We start from the raw sequence: 22,469 nt of genomic DNA on the forward strand, positions 1-22,469 counted from the left end.
TTGGGTCAGCCATAGCTATGGCAGAGGTTGTCCTTGAAAGGGCAGCTTCTGGGAGAGCTCTCTCAGCCCCACCTACCTCGCAGGGTGTCTGTTGTGGGGGAGGAAGATAAAGGAGATTGTGAGCTGCTCTGAGACTCTGAAATTCAGAGTACAGGACGGGATATAAATCCAACGTCGTCTTATTATTATCATCATTTACTACATTGTAATATATAATGAAATAATTCTACAACTCAAGACCCGGTTCCTAACAGGCTATGGACCGGTACTGGTTCACGGCCCGGAGAGGTTGGGGACCCCTGCTCTAAAAGTTCCTGGGAAGATTAGCGGAAGAGCATGTCTCCTTTCTTTTTGCAGACCTCAAATCTAGAACTTTGGATAGAGCGGCCAGATTCAATGCAGCAGTCAGAGTCTATTGAGGTATAGTGCTGACTTTGTGTCACCTTTTTGCTTTTCTTTACTGCTTCAGAGAATATTGTGCCCTGCCCTGGATGGATAGGACAGTCTCATCAGATCTTGGAAGCTAAGCGGGGCTGGCTCTGGTCAGCCTTTGGAGGTGAGACCGCCAAGGAAGTTCAGGGTTGGAACGCACAGGCAAGCAATGGCAAATCGCCCTCTGTTCATCTCTTGTCTTGAAAACCGCCTGGGTTGCTGTAAGTTGGCTACGATTTGATAAGTTTTTAAAAAATCCATTGTGTATGTGTATACACACACACACGTTAACTCTTTCTTATAACCCGGGCTTATTTGGTAGAAAAGAAGATGATGATATTGGATTTATATCCCGCCCTCCACTCCGAAGAGTCTCAGAGCGGCTCACAATTTCCTTTACCTTCCTCCCCCACAACAGACACCCTGTGAGGTGGGTGGGGCTGGAGAGGGCTCTCACAGCAGCTGCTCTTTCAAGGACAACCTCTGCCAGAGCTATGGCTGACCCAAGGCCATTCCAGCAGGTGCAAGTGGAGGAGTGGGGAATCAAACCCGGTTCTCCCAGATAAGAGTCCACACACTTAACCACTACACCAAAAAGCTCACCAGGAACTCATTTGTATATTAAGCCACACCCCCTGATGCCAAGCCAGCTGGAACTGTGTTCCTGCTCAAAAAAACAAAACAAAAGCCCTGCTTATAACTACCCTGTTGATGCATGTCTTATTCTTCTGGTTCCTGACTGTAATAAGCTGATTGACTGACTGTGGTGGGGTAGAATTGGGGCCTCCTATGGCAACCTCACCCTTTGGAAGCACCTTCCTGAGGCGGCCTAGAAAGTCCCTTCCCCCTTTTGTGTTCCCTCAAGTGGCACTCTGTAGAATATTCCTCTTCTGTTGGGCCTTCCGTTAATTTGTGACATTTTTAAAAAACTGAGGTGCACTGCGGCATCTTTGTTATTTCTTGGCCATTTGCTGGTTTCAGATGGTCTTTGCACTGGACCTTTTAAAACTGATCTGAACATGGGAAAAGGTGCGTGCCTGTCATTTTTAAAGAATAAAGTGAATAAGTGAGAATGCATCAAAGAACAAAAATGTGTGCTTGTGTCCGTTTGTGGAGAAAGGTGGCAAGAAAATGTTTTCAATATATGCAACTACGGGCTGCTCGCCTGTGGGACACCAGAAGCTTTTTTTTGCCCACCACATTTCAAAACAGCAACAGATCTCCTGAGCTTAAAGTTTAGATCAAACCGTTTTAAGCTGTTAAAAAAATGGGGGGGGGGGGGGGAGAGAAACAGCCTCTCGGAAGCATATAGCTAATAAAAAGGGTTCCTCTGCATTTTTATTGAGTTAACACTTACAGAAACATTGTATTTACAAATGTACAGACCCCTTCCATTGCAAAATGTTACTGAAAAACCGGTCCAAAATTAATTTACAATCCCGCCCCCCCACCCCCACCCCCGGACACAAGGCTTCTTATCGATGGGACGTTCCATGTGGGAAGTGTATCAGAGGTCCAAAGGGACTCCCTTCTGTACATGTAAATCCGCTCTCAGAAAAAAGAGATGCTGGGAGCCATCTGAACAAAGCTTCCAGGTGCAAAACGTCTGCTGGAGAATCGGTCTCAGGAGGCACTGGTTGGGATGTTTTTGGAAGCTGCAAGCATAGCCCTCACTTTGGCCATAAGATCCTGCAAGGAAGACAAGGAAGGGAAACACATAAGCACACGCTGGATTCGCTCACGATTCATACACATACAAATCACTCACGTCAACCTTTTTGAGCCTGCGGGCAGCTTTGGAAAACTGATACATTGTGCTGGGAGCAGCCACAAAATGGCTGCCGCAGGAGGTGGAGCTGGCAACAAAATGGTTGCTAAGGATTACCTCTGGTCACACGGTGAAGAGGCCTTGGTGCTGTGGTGGCAACTACTGCCAAAGCAACGTATTTAAAAATCTACACAGCCAATCAAATCTCTCAGAGCGCTTACACTCTCCTTTATCTTCTTCCTCCACAACAGACACCCTTGTGAGGTAGGTGGGGCTAGGAAAGCTCTCACAGAAGATGCCCTTTCAAGGACAATTCCTGTGAGAGCTATGGCTGACCCAAGGCCATTCCAGCAGCTGCACGTGGAGGAGTGGGGAATCAAACCCAGTTCTCCCAGATAAGAGTCTGTGAACTTAACCACTACACCCAACTGGCTCTCTTTGATTGCCTGTGCACAGAATCTAGCAGTTAGCTTGGTAGTAAGACTCAAAATGGGGCCAAATGTGCATTCTGGCACATGCTTAATTACTGGTGTTATCAGATATTGCATTTTTCCGATCTCAATTTGGAGATATAGAATGTACTACACTCCCTCTTTCCCAGCTTGGTCTAACTACAGCAGAGGTGGGGAGCATCAGGCCCAAGGGCCATTTACAGCCCTCGGGATCACTTGGTCTGGCCCTCTGGGATTGCTGGGCCGAGCTGGGCCATGTGGTGGCCTCCTATGGGCCCAGCTGGCTGGCAAGAATTGTGGGGCCTAGCTGTGCTGTGCAGCAGCCAATCTGAGGGGCTCAGCCAAGCTATGTGGTGGCCTCCCTGGGGCCTGGCCAGCTGGCCAGGATCACTGTGAAGCCTGGAAAAAATTACTGTCACAGTTCAGGTAAGTTCCCCCCTCATTTCTTTATTTCCCTTTCTTTCAATTTCTTCCCCCCTTTCTTCTCTCCTTTATTTCTCTTTCTCTCCATTTCTTCCCCCTTTCCTTATTTCCCTTTATCCCCCTTTCTTTCCTTTTATTCTCCTTTCTTCCATTTATTTATTTCTCTTTCTTCCCCCATTTCTTTATATCTCTTTCTTCCCCTTTTATTTCTCTTTCTTCCTCTCTCCTCCTCCAATTTCATTTCCTCTTATTCTCCTTTCTTCCCCCCATTTCTTTATTTTTGTTTATTTCCCTTTCTTCCCCCATATCTTTATTTTCCTTTATTTCCCTTTCCCCCTCTCTCTGTGGAGCCTAAGTGGTGGGCATTGTGAAGGACTGCTGCTAGGGTATGCGGGAGCCTTTAAAGGTCTGCTGGGAGCGGCTGCAGTTTCCTTATGAAGGGAGGGAGGGAGGGGTGGCAGGGATGGAGGGTGGGAGCCAGCTACCACCAATTTAATTTGCACTTGATTATCCCAGATGGTGTGGCCTAATATGCTAATATTAGAGGATGTGGTCAAATATGCTTATGAGTTCCTGCTGGGATTTTTCTACAAAAAAAGCCCTGGATCTATGGGCATTTGCTTAGGGTGGTGGGCCGTGTGCGTGCGCGCCAAGTTAGGCTCTCCCCACATGACTTCAAATAGAAAAACCCCCTATTATTTGCATTAATTTTGCCAGCCTGAATAGTTCTCCCTTGGTGGAGCACTGTTTTTTAAGTTGATAATTTTGTATGGCCTGCGAATTATGTTATACATATCTAAATGGCCCTTGGCAGAAAAAAGGTTCCCCACCCCTGTACTAAAGGATGTGCACTGAGAAAATTTAGATTGACGTCCAGAAGCCCCTCAGAGGCCATCAAGAGTTTCAGGGTATAAGTTTCGTTAGAAATTGAGAAGGCCGAACATCGAGTTTTGAAGGGGAACGGCAAATCCCAGTCTGGAGGCAACTGCTGGTTAGTGCTAATGAGAACCTGCCTATTTATTATTTAGAAGAGGTACATGATGCCTGCTCAGAGACTGCTCAAGGTGGCCCAGGAACACAATAAAATCACAAACCACGATGTACGTAAGAATTATCAATAATAAAACACGCTGTAAAAATGAGCCAGGAGCATAAAGCAACATTCATCAGCCTCAAATGACATTCATAAAATACTTCTCAGGTGAGAAGCAGATTCTAAACTGCTAAGGAAGATGGAACCCCTCGGTTAAAAGATTCAGATGCGACAGCAAACTCTGGCAAGAAGAAACTGAAAAAGGGAGAGGGGAAGGAAATCTGCCACTGGAAGAGAAGAAGTAAGACCAGGCAGGCCCATTCCTGACCCCGAAATCATGATTTGGGGGTTGGGGGAAGTGGATGTCTGAATTTAGGAAAATTGGATATTGGATTTATATCCCGCCCTATACTCTGAATCTCAGAGCAGTCACTATGCCTTTTATCTCCCCCCCCGCCCCCAACAACAGACATCCTGTGAGGTAGGTGGGGCTGAGAGAGCTCTTACAGCAGCTGCCCTTTCAAGGACAACTCCTACGAAAGCTATGGCTGACCCAAGGCCATTTCAGCAGCTGCAAGTGGAGGAGTGGGGAATCAAACCTGGTTCTCCCAGATAAAAGTCCATGCACTTAACCGCTACATCTAACTGGCTCTCTAAGTTCCCTTAATTGCTACAAAGGCAAAGGCCACCTAATCCAACTCCTAGCATAATGCAGGAAATCCGCAGCTACACCCTCCCTCCCTCAGTCACCCCCAACACTATGCCTAGAGAAAGTCCAAAAACCTCCAGCATCCTTGGGCCAGCAAAACTCCTTTCTGACCCCAAAGTGGCAACTGGCATTATCCTGGGTCTAAAAGAAAGGGCCAAAAGAACCGAACACTGGCCCATCCTTTCTGCCTCTCATGATCTGCCTAAATTCACAGTGCGCCGTAGAAGAAGCATTGTGGTCATCTAGCCTCGGCTTAAAAACCTCCAAAGGAGAAGAGCCCACAGCTTCCCGAGGAAGCCTGTTTTACTCTGGAACTCCTTTAACTGTTAGGAAGAAGGCATACAATAAAGCTTGCAAACTGAGACTTTCTCTGCAAACCCTGTGGCAGACAGACTTGAAGTAAAAGCTCCGCCTTGATGTGTGCTTGCCGCGAGAACCATTTTTAAACAGACCCGAATTCCTCAATGACAAAAAAGGCCAAAAGGCACCAAGCTGCTACCCCACTTGCAATCTCTGTATACCCCACCCCAGAGCCACGCGCCGCTTTTTATGCAAACAGAAACCGATGGCTCCTGGTACAGCCCTGGGCTCATCATGGGCTTGTGCGGCCCGAATTCATTACTCACAGTACAATTTTTATTATTCCAAGAGACCAGAAGTTGGCTTACTGCAAGGCAGGAAATAAAAGAGCCATGGGAGGAAAAAGAAGCTGCCTTTCCCCCACTTTGAAAATAAATGTGAGATCTTCAGGCCAATCTGCTTCTGAAACACTACCTAGAGATGTCGATAAGGATACACCAGTTTCCTTGCTGCCAACTCAGACAAAAGTCTATTTTTGGTTCCGATTTAGTGGCAAGCCAGAGGCCTTTGGGGAGAGCGCAGGCAGAATCTGGAGGGGAGGGCCTCCCATCGCTTACACCCGGCTCTTGTTCTTCAGAGGTAGTTTGCTTCTGCAAGTGGGGATTCCATTTAATGGTCCCAGCTAGTAGAGAGTAGTAGTAGCAGTAGATGAGAGCCAGTTTGGTGTAGTGGTTAAGTGTGCGGACTCTTATCTGGGAGAACCGGGTTTGATTCCCCACTCTTCCACTTGCAGCTGCTGGAATGGCCTTGGGTCAGCCATAGCTCTGGCAGAGGTTGTCCTTGAAAGGGCAGCTGCTGGGAGAGCCCTCTCCAGCCCCACCCAACTCACAGGGTGTCTGTTGTGGGGGAGGGAGATAAAGGAGATAGTGAGCCGCTCTGAGACTCTTGAGTGGAGGGCAGAATATAAATCCAATGTCGTCGTCTTTTTCTAGATGATATCCCAATTTTTTTTTTAAAGCATCTGAACAAATGGTTGTTGCCAGCTGTGAATTATACATTGAGTGAAGAAGCACTCCCTTTAAGGGTCCTGAACGTGCCGCCAGAAAACAACGGCTGAGGATGAAACCTGTGCTCTCTGCTGCAGCAGCTATGTTACAACGGGCAGGGAAATGTATTTTAAAGACATGGGAGTGTGTGAATGTGGCTGAGGTCTTTTCCTGTTGGAGCAATATAATACGCAGACTTGGCCTCAGCACTGGCAAAACATATGATGGACACATGGAGTGGCCTTCTGCAGAGTCAAACCACTAGCCAAGGTGCTCAAAGCCACCAGGATGCAGCCTTTTTCATGACCGTGAGTGTCCTTCCCAGCTCAAGAGCTAGATTTGAATCCAGTAAGTACCTTAAGAGACCAACAAGATTCCCAGGGAAGCTCTTGGAGTCAACGGTCTCTTTGTCAGATTTCGACTTTGGAAGGCTTACATCTTGAAAACCTTGCTGGTCTTAAAAAGTGCTACTGGATTCGATTCTAGCTCCCCCTACAGACCAACATGGCTATCCTCCAAAAACTCCCCATCCCGGCTACCCGAGATCCTGGAGGTGCCAGGGGACTGAACCTGGGAACCTTTTGCAGGCAAAGCAGGTGCTCTGCCACTACGCTATGGCCTCTCCCTTACGACACACGTGCAGGCAGTGAGGAAGTGCTCAGGTGATACAGCATCCTAAGGACGCAGAGATAACTGGGCTCCCGTCTCCAATGCCTAAAAATGAGAATGTGGCATGAGAAGAAGAGTTGGGTTTTTATACCCTTTTCTCTACCCGAAGGAGTCTCAAGAGTGGCTTACAATCTCCGCCCCTTTCTCTCTCCACAAAAGACATCCTGTGAGGTAGGTGGGGCTTGGAGAACTCTGAGAGAACTGCAGCTGGCCCAAGGTCACCCAGCTGGTTTCATGTGGAGGAGTGGTAGATCAAGCCTGGTTCTCCAGATGGGAGTCCACTGCTCTTTACCGCTACACCACATTGGAGAAGACCAAGATTATCTAAGAGACACCAGCCCCCACTCCTTGAGAATCCATGCAGGGGTTTCATTTGAGGCCACTGTTTCTTACCCTGCACCTTTAGGATCAGTCGCCTCACAGTTCTCTTGGTCATGAATCCCATCAAGGTCCACATGAACCTGATTTATACTAAATCAGACTATGGGTCCATCAGAATCAGTATTGCCTACTCAGACTGGCAGCAGTCCTCCAAAGTCTCAGGCAGAGAAAGGTCTCCCACACCACCTACTACCTGATCTTCTCAACTGGAGGTGCCAGGGATTGAACCTGGGACCTTCTGCATGCAAAGCAAATGCTCTCCCACTGAGCCACAGCCCAGGGAATTCTATCCAAGACATACACACTAGATGACAATCAGCCAGTTAAATAATTGAATTTTTGGGGGGGGGAGGGGGGGAAGAGTATCCAAAAGGCAAACTTCCAAAATGTGGGTTTGGATCCTGCCAGCTTTTCTGCTTAATCTTCCTGATTTTCCTCCTCACTGCAGCTCCCATCCCACATGGTTTTTACCTGTTTGAGCCTCACTTTTTGATATTCAAAAGGGACTGTTCCTCTCTATTTTGGCAGGGGAGAAGCTGCTAGACCCCCCCCCCCCAAAAAAAAATCAGAGAAATGCAAATCTCCGCTTAGAAACCATCCAGCCAAGTCAAAATTAAAATGTGCAGGGAGCAAGACGAAGAGATGTGTGGTAGAAAAGAGTGAAAACTGAACAGTGCGCTCACAGATTTCTTTTAAAATTGCGCAGCATGAAAGGCACTGAAAACAGACAGGCTTATAGCTGCGCTTTGTTTAGCATGTCAAAGGCTAGACACAGAACAACTGGAGCTGTTGCACTGATACTGCGACCTGCAATGGTTAACAAACACTTCCGTTGTAGCCCCTGATGCTAACCAAGTAAACAAACCTGACTTCATTCTCCCTTCCTAACTGTGCAGTGGTTTCCTTTTGCTGTCAGAGGTAAGAGTACATTACAGTTATCTTTAAAGCACTCTTTGTCTTCTGTTGCAGAGATCTAAGTGCAAAGGGTCAAATGCTGTAGGGTTACTCAAACCAGCCAAACTGCCCTTCTGGCACCGCACCTGAGGAAGATCCGCACCTGGCTCCTGTGACATTGTTAGCCCAGGGAGGAAGGGGGAGAGGCAAGAGGCCCCATCCAAGCAGCTGTCCTTCTTGAGCCACCAATGGAATTCCTCCTGAAGCACAGCAACATCTGGTTGATCTGTGCTGCTTGTGTCTCTGACTGGGGAAAGCACAATAATGCTTGAGAATAATGCTTTGGAGAAAAGGGGGTGAAGGTAATAAGGGTATTGGATAAACAAGAGGGGACTGGATCAACATCTGGAGCAAAGGTCCATCAGTGGCTATTAGCTACAACCTATTGTTGGAACTCTCTGTCTGGGGCAGGGATGCTCTGTATTCTTGGTGCTTGGGGGGGGGGGCACAGTGGGAGGGCTTCTAATGTCCTGGCCCCACTGGTGGAGCTCCTGATGTCGCTGGCACAGGAGGTGGTGGCAGCTATAAGCATAGCCAGCTTCAAGAGGGGATGGGATAAACATATGGAGCAGAGGTCCATCAGTGGCTATTAGCCACAGCGTATTGATGAAACTCTCTGTCTGGGGCAGTGATGCTATGTATTCTTGGTGCTTTGGGGGGGGGGGGGCACAGTGGGAGGGCTTCTGGTGTCCTGGCCCCACTGATGGACCTCCTGATGGTGCCTGGTTTTTTTGGCCACTGTGTGACACAGGGTGTTGGACTGGATGAGCCACTGGCCTGATCCAACATGGCTTCTCTTATGTTCTTATGTAGTTTATGTATATCCAACTTTTCTCCCCAGTGGGCCCCCAAAAACAGATTACAACAATGTTTTCCTCTCCTCTACTTTATCCTCACAACAGCAACGATCCTGTAAGGAGATTGATGTTGAGAGAGAAACTGACTGGCCCAAGATCACAGAGTCGGAAGGGACCTCTAGGGTCATCTAGTCCAACCTCCTGCACGATGCAGGAAACTCACAAATACCTCCCCCTAAAGTCAGTCAGTAAGCTTCATAGCAGAGGCCAAAGTGGTAAATCCTGGGTTTCTGTGCAATTTTTTAAAAACTCTTGGAAATGTATGGTCCAAAGGAAGATTAAAATCCACAGTTAAATAAATGGGGAGTGGGTGCATAGGAAAGGAAACCTAGATTAGCACCAGGGCACCTGGGCCAGTACAACCCAGTGTGGGATCCCCACCAGTGAAACCTGAGTTTGTGGCTGCATGCTGCCCCGAGTGCTAGGCTTACTCTACCCTTGTGCGAGTGAACAGAAGTCAGTCACTTGCAAGGGAAGGAAAGAAAATATGCACGGCTTGAGGATACCCTTTGAGTGCCTTCTTCCCTGACCACCCCCCACCACCCAGGACTGACAATGGTGTTCTGTTGCTATCCACAAAGTGCCATCTGGCATTCTTGGTTATAGGAGGAGAGCGACAGCGTGTGAAACACCCTTAACATGGAGACACACCCGAACTACGGTTTCACGCAAAGGACAACAGCAGACATTGTGGCTCATTCCCCCGTGTTGCCCTTGCAGTCATCCGGGCTACGGAGATGCCCGGTCAGAGCAAAGGTGACAAAAACTATCATTTGTTGAGGAAAGCCGGGATCTGAGCGATCATCTGCCAGCCGTGTTCTGGTTTCACAAAGCGGTAAATCCAAATCCTGGATTGGATCCTGGCCCTTCTACGTAAACTCTTTGGCGGGACATCTAAGAAATCCAATCTTCCAATCTCCAAAGCTGGCTGATAAAACAATCCCTGCCTTACTATAGGCAGATGAGAGCTGTTATCTTACCCCATTCACAAGTGGGCATTAGGAGAGCATTTTGTGTCTTCGCTACATATTGTAAAGAGAAATAGCTCGCAATAAACTACCAAAAACCCCAGAAGTCCTTGTTTTTGCCAAAAAACTTGATGGCAAATAGAGGGCCACAACACTGAACAAGCAAAAATCTTTAAATACTCTGGCATAGTCTTCCAGTCATCTGGACGTTGGAGAGCTCTGGCACTGCATGCTACAGAGACTGTCCACAGAGCAACCTCCACCATTATAAGATCCTACATCCCAAAGGGGCTTCCTTTATCCCTGCAGTGATCAATGTTTTTCAAGGAAAGGTTCACACTACATATGAACCAAGAAGATGAAGAAGATATTGGATTTATATCCCGCCCTCCACTCCGAAGAGTCTCAGAGTGGCTCACAATCTCCTTTACCTTCCTCCCCCACAACAGACACCCTGTGAGGTAGATGAAGAGATTGGATTTATATCCCGCCCTCCACTCCGAAGAGTCTCAGAGTGGCTCACAATCTCCTTTACCTTCCTCCCCCACAACAGACACCCTGTGAGGTAGATGAAGAGATTGGATTTATATCCCGCCCTCCACTCCGAAGAGTCTCAGAGTGGCTCACAATCTCCTTTACCTTCCTCCCCCACAACAGACACCCTGTGAGGTAGATGAAGAGATTGGATTTATATCCCGCCCTCCACTCCGAAGAGTCTCAGAGTGGCTCACAATCTCCTTTACCTTCCTCCCCCACAACAGACACCCTGTGAGCTGGGTGGGGCTGGAGAGGGCTCTCACAGCAGCTGCCCTTTCAAGGATAACCTCTGCCAGAGCTATGGCTGACCCAAGGCCATGCTAGCAGGTGCAAGTGGAGGAGTGGGGAATCAAACCCGGTTCTCCCAGATAAGACTACGCACACTGAACCACTACACCAAACTGGCTCAAATTTAAGTTTACACCAAACCAAGTTTAATGGTGGTTAGAACATAAGAGAAGCCATGCTGGATCACAGGCCAGTGGCCCATCTAGTCCAACTCTTTGTCACTCAGTGGCCAAAAAACCCAGGTGCCATCAGGAGGTCCACCAGCTAATAAAACAACTTCAAACTATGGTTTCAAATTCTAGTCTGATGTGGCCTTAACAAAACTAGTGGTGCGGCCTAGATTTAGGTAGTCACCCTAATCATAGCTAGTTTAGCTTAACCATGGCTTTGTGCTGTGTCTGAAACAGTCTGAAAGGGGAGGGACAGTGGCTCAGTGGTAGAGCATCTGCTTGGTAAGCAGAAGATCCCAGGTTCAATCCCTGGCATCTCCAAAAAAGGGTCCAGGCAAATACTGATGGACAGTCTGAGTAGACAATACTGATGGACCAAGAGTCTGATTCAGTATAAGGCAGCTTCATATGTCCAAACGAGCCTACATTTCATGGTAAAGAGGAATGGAAGACAATGAAAGGTCTCGAATGAGGACGCTGTGCGGTCTGAGTGAGAACTGAGTGGCTTGTTAACCCCCCTGTGGCTCTAAAAATAATTTAGGTAGTAAAGAAGTCTAACTGGCCTCCAGGAACAAACTATGGCAATGATGTAGACAAATAAGGAAACTCTTATCTCGTAAACCTGGACAGACGTAATTTTGGAAGGGCAACGATTACAGACTGTGTGTGGTGCCCTTTTAGAGGAACGCCAGTACAGAGGCTGCAATTAACACAATGCAATAGGATAATAAAACGATTCGTTCTTTACTTGCCAGGCCTGCAGGAACGACATTTTAAACTGTACCTGAGTTATTTTACTCTGAACGGATGACACAATGGCTGAAGAGATCTGGCCGTCTTTTTCCAAAGAAACACCCCTAAAAATTCAGAAAGGGGACACGCGTCAGCATTCCATTATCAGCACATGCATATGGACAACTGGATGGCTGAACCCCCCCACTCCCACCCTTGAGAGACAGAACTAGCAGAGAGTAAAAGCTAGGCAGCAAGTCCCAAGGTCCAACTGCATCCCTCCCTTAGTGAGACTGCTTTCGGTCTCAGCACCTCTAAGGCTCACTCCAATGCAGGGCTTAAAACTGGCCTAGGTTTATTGTAAAGATTCATCTGCAGCACACTGTTATTGAACCACTAGAGATTTTTCAAGAGATTCTCATATTGAATATAGAATTTTTGACTCAAAATGTATTTTGGAATCAGCCTTTGACATTTGTTATATGCACTGCATCCTACCTCTGCAGGATTACAAGTTTTGGAAATTCTTTGCACATTGTTTGAAGTTATCTTTATGTGGGTTCAGTTCCTAGATTTTTTTTTTTTGCCATTTCAGATATATTCCTTTGTCAAGAGATGAGAATGACATCCAGTTATGGAATACTTACAATACAAGACTGGAAAAGCACTTCTTTTCAAACAAAAAAGGTCCAAGAAGAATGATTTCAAAAACATATAGACTAGAAGGACGACCCGGGCTAGCCTGGTCTTGTCAGATCTCAGAAACTAAGCAGGCTCAGCTCCGGCTAGTAATTGGATGGGAGACCACCAGGGAATACCAGAATCGCTATGTCTCTTGCCCTGAAAACGCCACAGGGTTGTCATAAGTCAGCTGTGACTTGACGGCAACTCCCCACGCCAACCCTAGAAGGACAGTGTTCAGCGCTCGCTAATATTCTACTGGCATTGCATTCTCACCAGTGGTTGTTTTGCTTTATTCTCCTTCCTTTGTCTTTGCAGACAGTGAGGCTGAAAACTAATAACTGGACCAAGACTATTTTAGGTCTCCCCCATTCAATGCCCAATCCCGTGTCATATCGAAATGGCCAAGCTTACAGCTGGGTGCATCAAGTGCTGCTTGCTATCAGGGCTCATGGCAAATAGCAGGGGTTGGTGTTGCATTGCTGCTGAAAAGATCCACAGGACCACCACTCTCCCTTAGGATGCCTGAGAGAGAACAGCTCGCTGGAGTGTTGCTTTTTCCAGAAGCAGCACTCAGTGCCGTCTCGTGCTGAGCAGCCACTGCCAAACAATGCAGTCTTAACTGCCGTGGCCTTAGTTAACAGCGCAGAAGGAAAGAACTGGTGCAACCAGAAAAAGAAAGAGAAGCCAGCTGAACTCAGGAAGCCGACCCCCTCTCATTTGTTACAGAAAAGTGGCCCACGTTGTCCTGCCACGTGATGAGCAGAATGTCACCCCCTTCCTTCCAATTTCTAATCGGCCTGAGAAATCTGGTAACGTTCTCCTTGCCGTTTGGTGTAAAGATGCAGCGGACCAGGGGAGGAAAAGCCTGCTAGCTTGCCAACAGCAGCTGAATAACATCTGGGCTGAACTTCTTTCTCCTCTGCTTGCAGGTATTTAAGCCAGGGCAAGAAAGGGCTTGTGGCCCGAACCTTGCAACGATTTGCCTGGTGGACCTAGGACCATCTCTCAATGTGTTCATTTCCTTTACAATCTGTATTTCTCCCCCCCACCCCCAGCCCTTTCATTGGTTGTTATATTGTCAAAATGTATTTTGATTTTTTCCCCCTCCTGTAAGCTGCTTCGCATTCCTCCGGGTTGAAAAGTGGCACAAATACATCCGGACAAGCAAGCTAGCTAAGCAGTTACAGCGACGCACAATTGGCGGACAACAACTGGGAAATACATGTCCTTTTGTGATTCACCTAGATTTACAGAAACCCCAATTGGCAGAGGACTTTATTATCTGTTATGGCTATCCAGACCAAATGGCCAAGCCACACTGGTTTACCATGTGATCAGTCTGCATACTTAATCAGCAAACTGCTTGTATTTCAGCCTACAATATCTGATCCCCTCGTCTGGTGAAGCGTGCTTAGAGAGCACACGAAAGCTGACGTTCTGAATAAAACCTGTTTGGTCTTAAAGGTGAAACTTGACTCCTGCTTTGTTCAACTGCTTCAGACCAACACGGCTGCGTGCTTGATCTATGCACAACAGGTACGTGGCCCTCTCTATTTGTTCCAGCTGCGCAGAGAGTAAGTAACTGAAGCGCTTGTTTTGTTGGCAGGCCTCCGTGGCTTCCTCGCATATAAACTCCCATTTGGAATCCCTGGCAGCACAGCCCTCCCCTTCAACCGAGCCAACGACTTGCAGACAGACAAGAGCCAAAAAGCTGCCTTAAAAGGGTCCATTACCTGGACCGTTCTTGGCTGGATCCTCTGCTCTCCACAGGAGAGACGCTGGCTGAATGGGTGGCGTTCTTAAGTGCGGCCTGCTTGCCTGGCGAGACGGAGGGCGAATGAGATCTTGCTTTGGACTTCGTGTGGGAGTGAGATCTCCTTTTCTTCTTTTCGTGAGGACTTCTGAGAACAAAAAACACAAAGCAAAGGGGCTTTACACGGCATCTCGAGGCTATGTGGCTAGCTGCTGCAAGAGAAAAAAAAAATGCAGTTAAAAAGAAGCCCCCTTTCCTACAAAAGAAACGCATTTCCCGGAAGTCAGAATCTCTCTAAAAATCCTCAAATTTGCCAGAGAAGACAGACTGCGGGGATTCACCTTGAAAAGTCACTGATCCTGGTTTACCTTTCTATTACCTAACGATAGAACAGCAATCGTCATGCCATTGATTTGAAAATATTTGGTGCTTCAAAAAAGAAGAGATCAAGTAACAGATGAGGAAGCTTAGGGCAGGGGAAATGCTGCAAATGCACTCAAACTCTGTATGCAAAACGGCTCCTTAAAGCCAAACATGAACTCAACCCACTGCACTCCGACAAACTTCAACAATAACGAGCGAGACAAATGCCGGAGTCAAACGATGCTTCATCGCTTGACTGGACTTCTCGACCTTTTCTTCTTCAAAACAGGTGTGTGTGCGGGGTGGGGGAGGGGAGAGAAGAAAGCCATTGCTGTGTATGCACCCATGGGCCAAGGCATAATCCCTACTGCTACCAGCCGAAATGAAATCTGGGCTCCTGGCAACTGCTTTGAAGCCTTCTGAAGAAGTCTGGAAATCCAATTACGGATCTCCTGGGTAATGTGTGGTTTCGGCCCTAAGACACTGATGTCAATTTGCCTTGGCTGCAGCAGTGAGCATGAGATTGTTTCGAACAGGTAACGCCGCCCGGCAGACATAACCGTCAATTGCTACCGTACGGGGAAGACATTTTATGGGAACATAAAATCCTTTTTTATTGTAGATATAACAAGGGAACAACGCAAATATTTTGCAATCTATCACAGTTGCCATCTCCGTAGACTACAGCTTCCTGGATAACGCTTCTTTCCAAGGAATGGCCCCGTTCTTGGGGACCGCATACTCCTGCCATGTTGTCCCACTTGTGTCAATGGATGGGCAAAGCAAAGATTTATGAACGTCCTCTGCTAAAAAAAAAAAAAGGACCCAAGGCGGTATACCATAAAAAGAGTAAAGATGCATATAGTCCTCCCTTACAATGGAGGCCCAGGTAGCAGCCACTGTTAGATCTACCTTTTTTCATCTCCGGCAGGCGCGGCAGCTGGCCCCTTACCTGGAGTGCAACGATTTAGCGATGGTAATCCATGCTACAGTCACCTCAAGAATAGATCACTGTAATGCTCTCTACATGAGGCTACCCTCGATGCTAACCCGGAGACTACAACTAGTGCAGAATGCTGCGGCACGGCTGTTAATGGGGCTGCCGCGATGGGAGCACATTCAGCCAGTGCTGAGGGAGCTGCACTGGTTGCCTGTTGTGTTCCGAGTTCGCTTCAAGGTGTTGGTATTAACCTTCAAAGCCCTTTATGGTCAGGGACCTGCCTATCTACGGGACCGCCTTTCCCCATATATCCCCCAGAGAGCACTGCGATCAGGGACAAAAAATCTGTTGTCTGCCCCTGGCCCAAAAGAAGCCAGGCGGTGTGTGACGAGATCCAGGGCTTTTTCGGTGGCAGCACCAGAACTTTGGAACACCCTTCCAGAAGCCATAAGGGCCCTGCGGGATTTGTCTGCATTCCGCAGGGCCTGTAAAACCGAACTGTTTAAACAGGCCTTTGCTGTTTGACTGAAAAAAGGGCTGCCACCGGACATCTTATAGAAGCTGGCGATCACAGTCGAGAATTCAATACTGTACTGAAACAGCGCTAAAGAATGGTTTTAAAATTGACATAAGTAAATTATGGTTTTATATGTTTTATTGGATTGATGGTATTTTATGATGTTGTAAGCCGCCCTGAGTCCGCTTGCGGAGAGGGCGGGATATAAATTGAAAGTAATAAATAAATAATTTGAATTAGGCTTCAAAAACTTTCATTGCAGCAACCGCCTTCCATGACTGCCACTGGCTAACTGACGGTTTAAGAATATGCTCGTGGGCTTGTTCTTGTCCTAAGGCTTCCTTCCACCTGGGCAAAATGGTTCTTAACTTGGGTGGCAGTCAGGGGCACAAAGAGGCTAACTCAGCTGTAATCCCTGCAAGCTGGATGGCTATTGGCCTCTACAGTCTTCAGGGCAGTGAGTGGATCTCATCCGCTTCTCCACCCCCCAGTTCCCAAACAGGTGGCCTCCTCATTGGGCTGGAGACTGCATTAGGCATCCAGAACTGCTCCTGGAGCACGCAGCCTCCAAGTACCCTGTCCTGAATGAGACTAGCACCCTTTGAATTCTTACATGCCCAATAGCACTTCTAAGGTTGAGTCCTATGAAGAAAGTTGGGAGGGAGCTGGGCATGTTTAGACTGGAGAGGCGGCGGCTGAGAGGTGATACGATCACCATCTTCAAGTACTTGAAGGGCTGTCATACAGAGGATGGTGTGGAATTGTTTTCTGTGGCCCCAGAAGGTAGGACCAGAACCAGCGGGTTGAAATTAAATCAGAAGAGTTTCTGCCTCAACATTAGGAAGAACTTCCTGACAGAGGGGTTCCTCAGTGGAACAGACTTTCTCAGGAGGTGGTGGGCTCTCCTTCCTTGGAGGTTTTTAAACAGAGGCCATCTGACAGCAATGCTGATCCTGTGAATTTAGGGGGAGGTGTTTTGTGAATTTCCTGCACTGTGCGGGCAAGTTGGTCTGGATGACCCTTCCAACTCGATGATGCTACGATTCTAAAGCAGTGACGTGAATATTCTTGGGGCAGGGGGAAGAATCTAAACACTTCCCGATTCCCTAAATAGAGGATGATTCGATTTAACACATTACATGGAAAGAGCAAAATTTTAAAAAAAACACCTCACGTCCCAAGAGCAACGAATGTTTTTGTTTGAATATCAAAACAGAGAAAAAAACAAACACACTTCAAACGTGGCTTAAATACTACAGTCAAACAAATCCAAAGCTTTATGCGGATATTATTCTTACTGGAATAATACTTCTAAACATTTAAAGAAAACATACTTTCCTTACTTTGTTTAGGTTTATGAAAAAAAAAGCCCAAGGCACTGAAAATGATTGATTTCATTAATTTCAGCAAGCTCAACTATGCACGACATGCCGCAGCAGACATGGCTATCCTCTTATCTATTTCAATAGGATATAATTCTCTCCCAGGGGACACTGGGTAGGGATGCCAGCATCCAGGTGAACCAGGGGACTCTCCAGAATTACAGCTTAGACTACCTAGACTACAGAAACGGATCCCCCTGGAGAAAATGGATGCTTTGGAGGGTGGTCTCTATGGCATTGTACCCTGTCCTCCCCGAGGCTCCAGCCCCAAATCTCCAGAAGTTTCCTAACCTGGTTATAGCAACCCTACCCCCCCAAACCCCACTGATGGCCAGGAAGGCTGTGGCAATTCTATCACTGAAGCACCTCAGTTTCACAGATCACTTGCATCCAGGGCTTTCTGTGCAGCAGGAACTCCTTTGCATATTAATCCACACACTCCTGATGTAGCCAATCCTCCTGGAGCTTACAGTAGGCCCTGTAAGAAGAGGCTACAAAAAAAAAAGAGCCCTGATTGCATCCTTTATGTATTTAATTTATATCTCGCCCTCCCTGCCGAAGCAGGCTCAGAGTGGCCAATAATACCTGCGATATCCCTCTGAGCTCATGAGAGGGGAGTCATATGACAAGAACGTTAGCTTTGGTTTTGATCTGACCTTCACAGCCAAACAGGTGGACTCCATTTTATTTGGATTAATATATGTATTTTGGTCCCCTCCCCCCCCATTATATAAAACAAACATGCACTCTCACCCAATTCCTAGGGAGAGTCACCTGAAAAATATTAATTACGAGCCTGAAATTGCCAAGCTTATCTGATATTTCTTTTGCGAAGGCATCCAATCTAGTTCTTAATTTTATCAAACAGTGAAACAGCAGTAATGAAAAACAATTATCTGGAGAATAAAGCACTGGGAAGCTTTTGATGCTCCTCTTCTCTGCTGCCTGAGTTCAGGAACGTGAGCCTGCTGCACCCATGCCCTCAGCCCCAACAGCCAGCACACCCACCCCGCTGCTTGTCACTCAGATGGAATCTGCGGTTCCAACCTCCCACTTCCCTTTCCCAGACGCGGGGCACCCATCTGGTGCTTAATATCAAGCCACCACTGAGTGTCGCTGGAAGCACTGCGGACCACGAGCCAACTGACAAGACCATTGGGCATGGGATCAAAACCCTGCCCTGCCAGCCACCTTAAAGAGGTTAGGGCTCTTTAGCTTGGAGAAACAATGACTGAGGGGTGACGGGACAGAGGTTTACAAAATTATCCATGGGACAGAGAAGGTAGCAAAAGAAGTACTTCTCCCCTTTTCTCACAACGCAAGAACTTGTGGGCATCCAATACAATTATTGAGCAACAGGCTTAGAGCGGGTAAAAAGAAGTACTTCTTCACCCAAGGAGTCGTCAACACATGAGGTTCACTGCTGCAGGAGGTCGCGGCGGCTACAAGCATAGGCAGCCTCAAGAGGGGATTGGATAAACATACGGAGTGGTAATGGCAGCAGGAGTGGCACTTGCATATAAATGGAAAGTTGAAATATGCCCAGAATTGACTGACTGGAAAAATAAGCTAACTGAGTATGCAACAATGGCAAAGCTAACATCTTTCTTTCATAACAGACCAGATTTCGAATTCCAAGAAAAACTGAATGCATTTTTTGACTATACAGATCAAAATCAGGGTAAAAAATTAAAGCAAGAATTAAATGATGACGCCCAGAATGATTAAGAGGCAGAATGAGCAATATATGTCTATAATGTTTATAATGGCCAAATGTTAGAAATAAAAAATAATAATAGAATACAGACTAAAACAAAAATACATACATTATCTGTAAGTAACAAAGATCCCTTAGATAATTTCATAGGTAGAAAAATGCGGTTTGTTCGAATTTAATGGACAATATTGATGATTATAAATGATGGTCTTTCTCTTTTATGCTTTTGTCTACCTAATACAGTCTATGTATAAAATGTAGTGATGCAGTATTCTATTTCATTTTTCTTCCATAATTATATTGTTAATGTTTGTTAATATAAAATTAAAATATTAACATAGATAAACATATGGAGCAGAGGTCCATGAGTGGCTATTAGCCACAAGGTATAGATGGAACACTCTGTCTGGGGCAGTGATGCTCTGTATTCTTGGTGCTTGAGGAGCAACAATGGGAGGGCTTCTGGAGTTCTGGCCCCACTGGTGGACCTCCTGATGGCATCTGGGTTTTGGCCCCCACGTGACACAGAATGTTGGACTGGATACGCCACTGGCCTGATCCAACAGCTTCTCTTATGGTCTTATATCTGGGGCAGCGATGCTCTGCATTCTTGATGCTTGGGGGAGCAACACTTATCGGGCTTCTGGAATTCTGGCTCCACTGGTGGACATAAGAACATAAGAGAAGCCATGTTGGATCAGGCCAATGGCCCATCCAGTCCAACACTCTGCGTCACACAGTGGCAAAAAATTTTATATATACCTCCTGATGGTATCTGGGTTTTGGCCACTGTGTGACAAACAGCACTGGACTGGATGGGTCACTGGCCTGATCTAACATGGCTTCTCTTATGTTCTGGTCATGTACAGCTGCTATCACAGGCTAGGATTAAGCATGCTGCCTTGAGAAATAGCATTTGTGGAACAGTAAGGCTGGGGAAGGGGGCAGGAAAGAGAAACCTTAATCTTGTACATGGTCAGCAAATGCAGAACCTTCAAATGGTTTCCCAACAGGGCCCAGTCTGACAGAAGCAGATTGGAATTGCATAGATTTGTCCGGCTGCTGTGAAAAATCGAACAATTTGCTTGGCAACCTCAAAACACCTTGAAATGACAGTCATCAAATCAACCTACTGGCAGCAACTCAACATGCTCACGTCTCTCTCACCTGCTATTCTGTGCACTCTGTTAAAGGCAGACAATATAAGCTTAAGTATCAACCTCGGCTGTGGCAGCCAAGGTGTCTTGCTCTACCTTTTAAAAGCTGCATATAAAGCACCTTTGAAGCAGCTGATTGTAAAAATCAAGAGCCATGTTCTAAAGTTTACTGGTGGCTGATGCAGGAGTGGTGCCCCTATTTAAACCCCAGAAAAGGGCATAATGCTGGAGATTTATGAGAACTTCCTTCAACTGCTCTACTAACCCGCCGTTTTTGCCTCACCACCAAGCTGATGGCAGAGGACAGAGTCCATTCTAAGGTCCAAGCTAGACGTTACATGCAAGCGAGTGTGACTGAACCAGATTTTTAAAAAACTGAGTGTTTAGCTCTTTCCATAGTTTCTTCCTTTCCAGTCCCCCTGCCCTTTTGATGTTTTTCTCTCTACTGATTTTTAGATTCATGCATACCTTTGTGGTTCAATGATCGAGTTCATAGGAGACAACGAACTTGCGGTTCAGATACCTCAGACGTGTCTTAATTTCAAGGCGCTATGGGAATGACTTGTTCCTCGAGAACTGGGCCATTTCCTCTCCACTTTTATCACAAGACTGGAATTCAGGGAGGTAAATTTGACTCCCTTCCCCCATTTTGGGAAATGTGTGCTGCAGAAATGTTGCATGATTTATAGAAAGCTTAAGCTATATACCCACATCCACCCTGTAAAAATGGTTGAAAAGGTGGTGTAAAAAAGTCAAGTCCTGTCCTGATTGGAATAGCCCAGGCAAGCCCGATCTTGGAAGCTAAGCAGGGTCAACCCTGGCAAGGAGTTGGAAGGGAGACCCTCCAAAGGAATACCAGGGCTGGGACACAGAGGCAGGCAGGCAGGGAGGCATACCAAGCCACCTCTCTGAAAAAGGTCCAGGTCCCAGGAGGGGTCGCCAGAGGTCATCAGGACTTCCAGGTACACAAGTGCATTCTCTCTCTTTCTCCCTGTCACACCCACACATCCCCTTAAAAAAAGAAGTCAAATGTTCATTTATCAAGATAAAGCACTGAAGCAAACGCACCAGTTGGCTACCAGAAAGTAACAACTGGCCATCAAACTCAGTTGTGAATTCTGAGACTATAGGAACATATCCAAACCACGGAAAAGCAAGATTCGAGTCCGGCAGCACCTTAAAGACCAAAAAGATTTCCAGGATATAAGCTTTTGGGAGTCAAAGTCAGGTACAGGCAGGAACTCGGGAGATCCCTCAGCCCCGATATCCCATTTAGAAGGTGGGAGGGATGTTGCGAAGAAGGGAGTCAGGCTGGAAAGGCAAAATGCAAATGTAATCAGCTTGATTAGAGCATATATCTGACACAGGGAGATGCGACTCCAAAAGGTTTTTGGAAAACCCTGGAAATCTTTTTTGTTCTTTAAGGTGCCACAGGACTCGAATCTTCTCGCTCTACTACTGACCAATGTGGATTCCCATCTGAAGCTAAACCATGGAAAGAGAGGCATCAGGAGCTGGGTACCGAGGAGTTTCACAACACGCTTGACAATCACAATCAAAGTTATCTTTCCCCCCTAATTTAAAATGTAAATCCCTCCACCCCAGGCAGCTTCATCATACTACGGAACAGTAAATGCCAACTGAGGTCACTCAGATTATTTAGACTCTATATCACAACATGGGATGGTGCTATCGAAAGGTATCTATTTTGGGAACAGTGAACTGCGATGCCTAGGACGTTTAAAAGGAGGTTCAGAATATCCGTAGCTGCACAACCCTCACAGAGTGAGAAATCAAGAAGCAAATGGGCAAATTGATTTAATAAAAGGTTACTGAAGGTTTTTTTTAACAGCTCAAGTATATCATTTTCGAAGGTTATTTTTATCGCCTGGTTCAACTGGAAAAAAAATACCATTTTAAGAACGTAAGAGAAGCCATGTTGGATCAGGCCAATGGCCCGTCCAGTCCAACACTCTGTGTCACACAGTGGCCAAAATATTTACACACACACACACACACACACACACACACACACACACACTGTGGCTGATAGTCACTGATGGACCTCTGCTCCATATTTTTATCTAAACCCCTCTTGAAGGTGGCCATGCTTGTGGCTGCCACCACCTCCTGTGGCAGTGAATTCCACATGTTAATCACCCTTTGGGTGAAGAAGTACTTCCTTTTATCCGTTTTAACCTGTCTGCTCAGCAATTTCATCGAATGCCCACGAGTTC

At 46.7% G+C, this 22,469-nt stretch overlaps 1 protein-coding gene across 7 annotated transcripts in view; it reads right to left on the reverse strand.

The window, feature by feature from the left end:
- Nucleotides 1-1,745: 1,745 nt before the first annotated feature.
- SFSWAP (splicing factor SWAP) overlaps nt 1,746-22,469 on the reverse strand; it is a 161,023-nt gene continuing 140,299 nt past the window's right edge. For 6 of the 7 annotated variants that reach the window (XM_060249084.1, XM_060249086.1, XM_060249087.1 and 3 more), the window contains 3 exons: nt 14,137-14,304; nt 11,772-11,844; nt 1,746-2,121 (listed from right to left, as the gene is read on the reverse strand). In XM_060249084.1, coding sequence (XP_060105067.1) covers nt 2,056-2,121; nt 11,772-11,844; nt 14,137-14,304 — 307 coding nt within the window. In that variant the 3' untranslated portion in view covers nt 1,746-2,055. The remainder of the gene's footprint in view (nt 2,122-11,771; nt 11,845-14,136; nt 14,305-22,469) is intronic. The other variant, XM_060249090.1, reaches the window with a different exon arrangement.

The sequence above is a fragment of the Heteronotia binoei genome, chromosome 11 (genome assembly GCF_032191835.1).
Source record: "Heteronotia binoei isolate CCM8104 ecotype False Entrance Well chromosome 11, APGP_CSIRO_Hbin_v1, whole genome shotgun sequence".
NCBI lineage: Eukaryota > Metazoa > Chordata > Lepidosauria > Squamata > Gekkonidae > Heteronotia > Heteronotia binoei.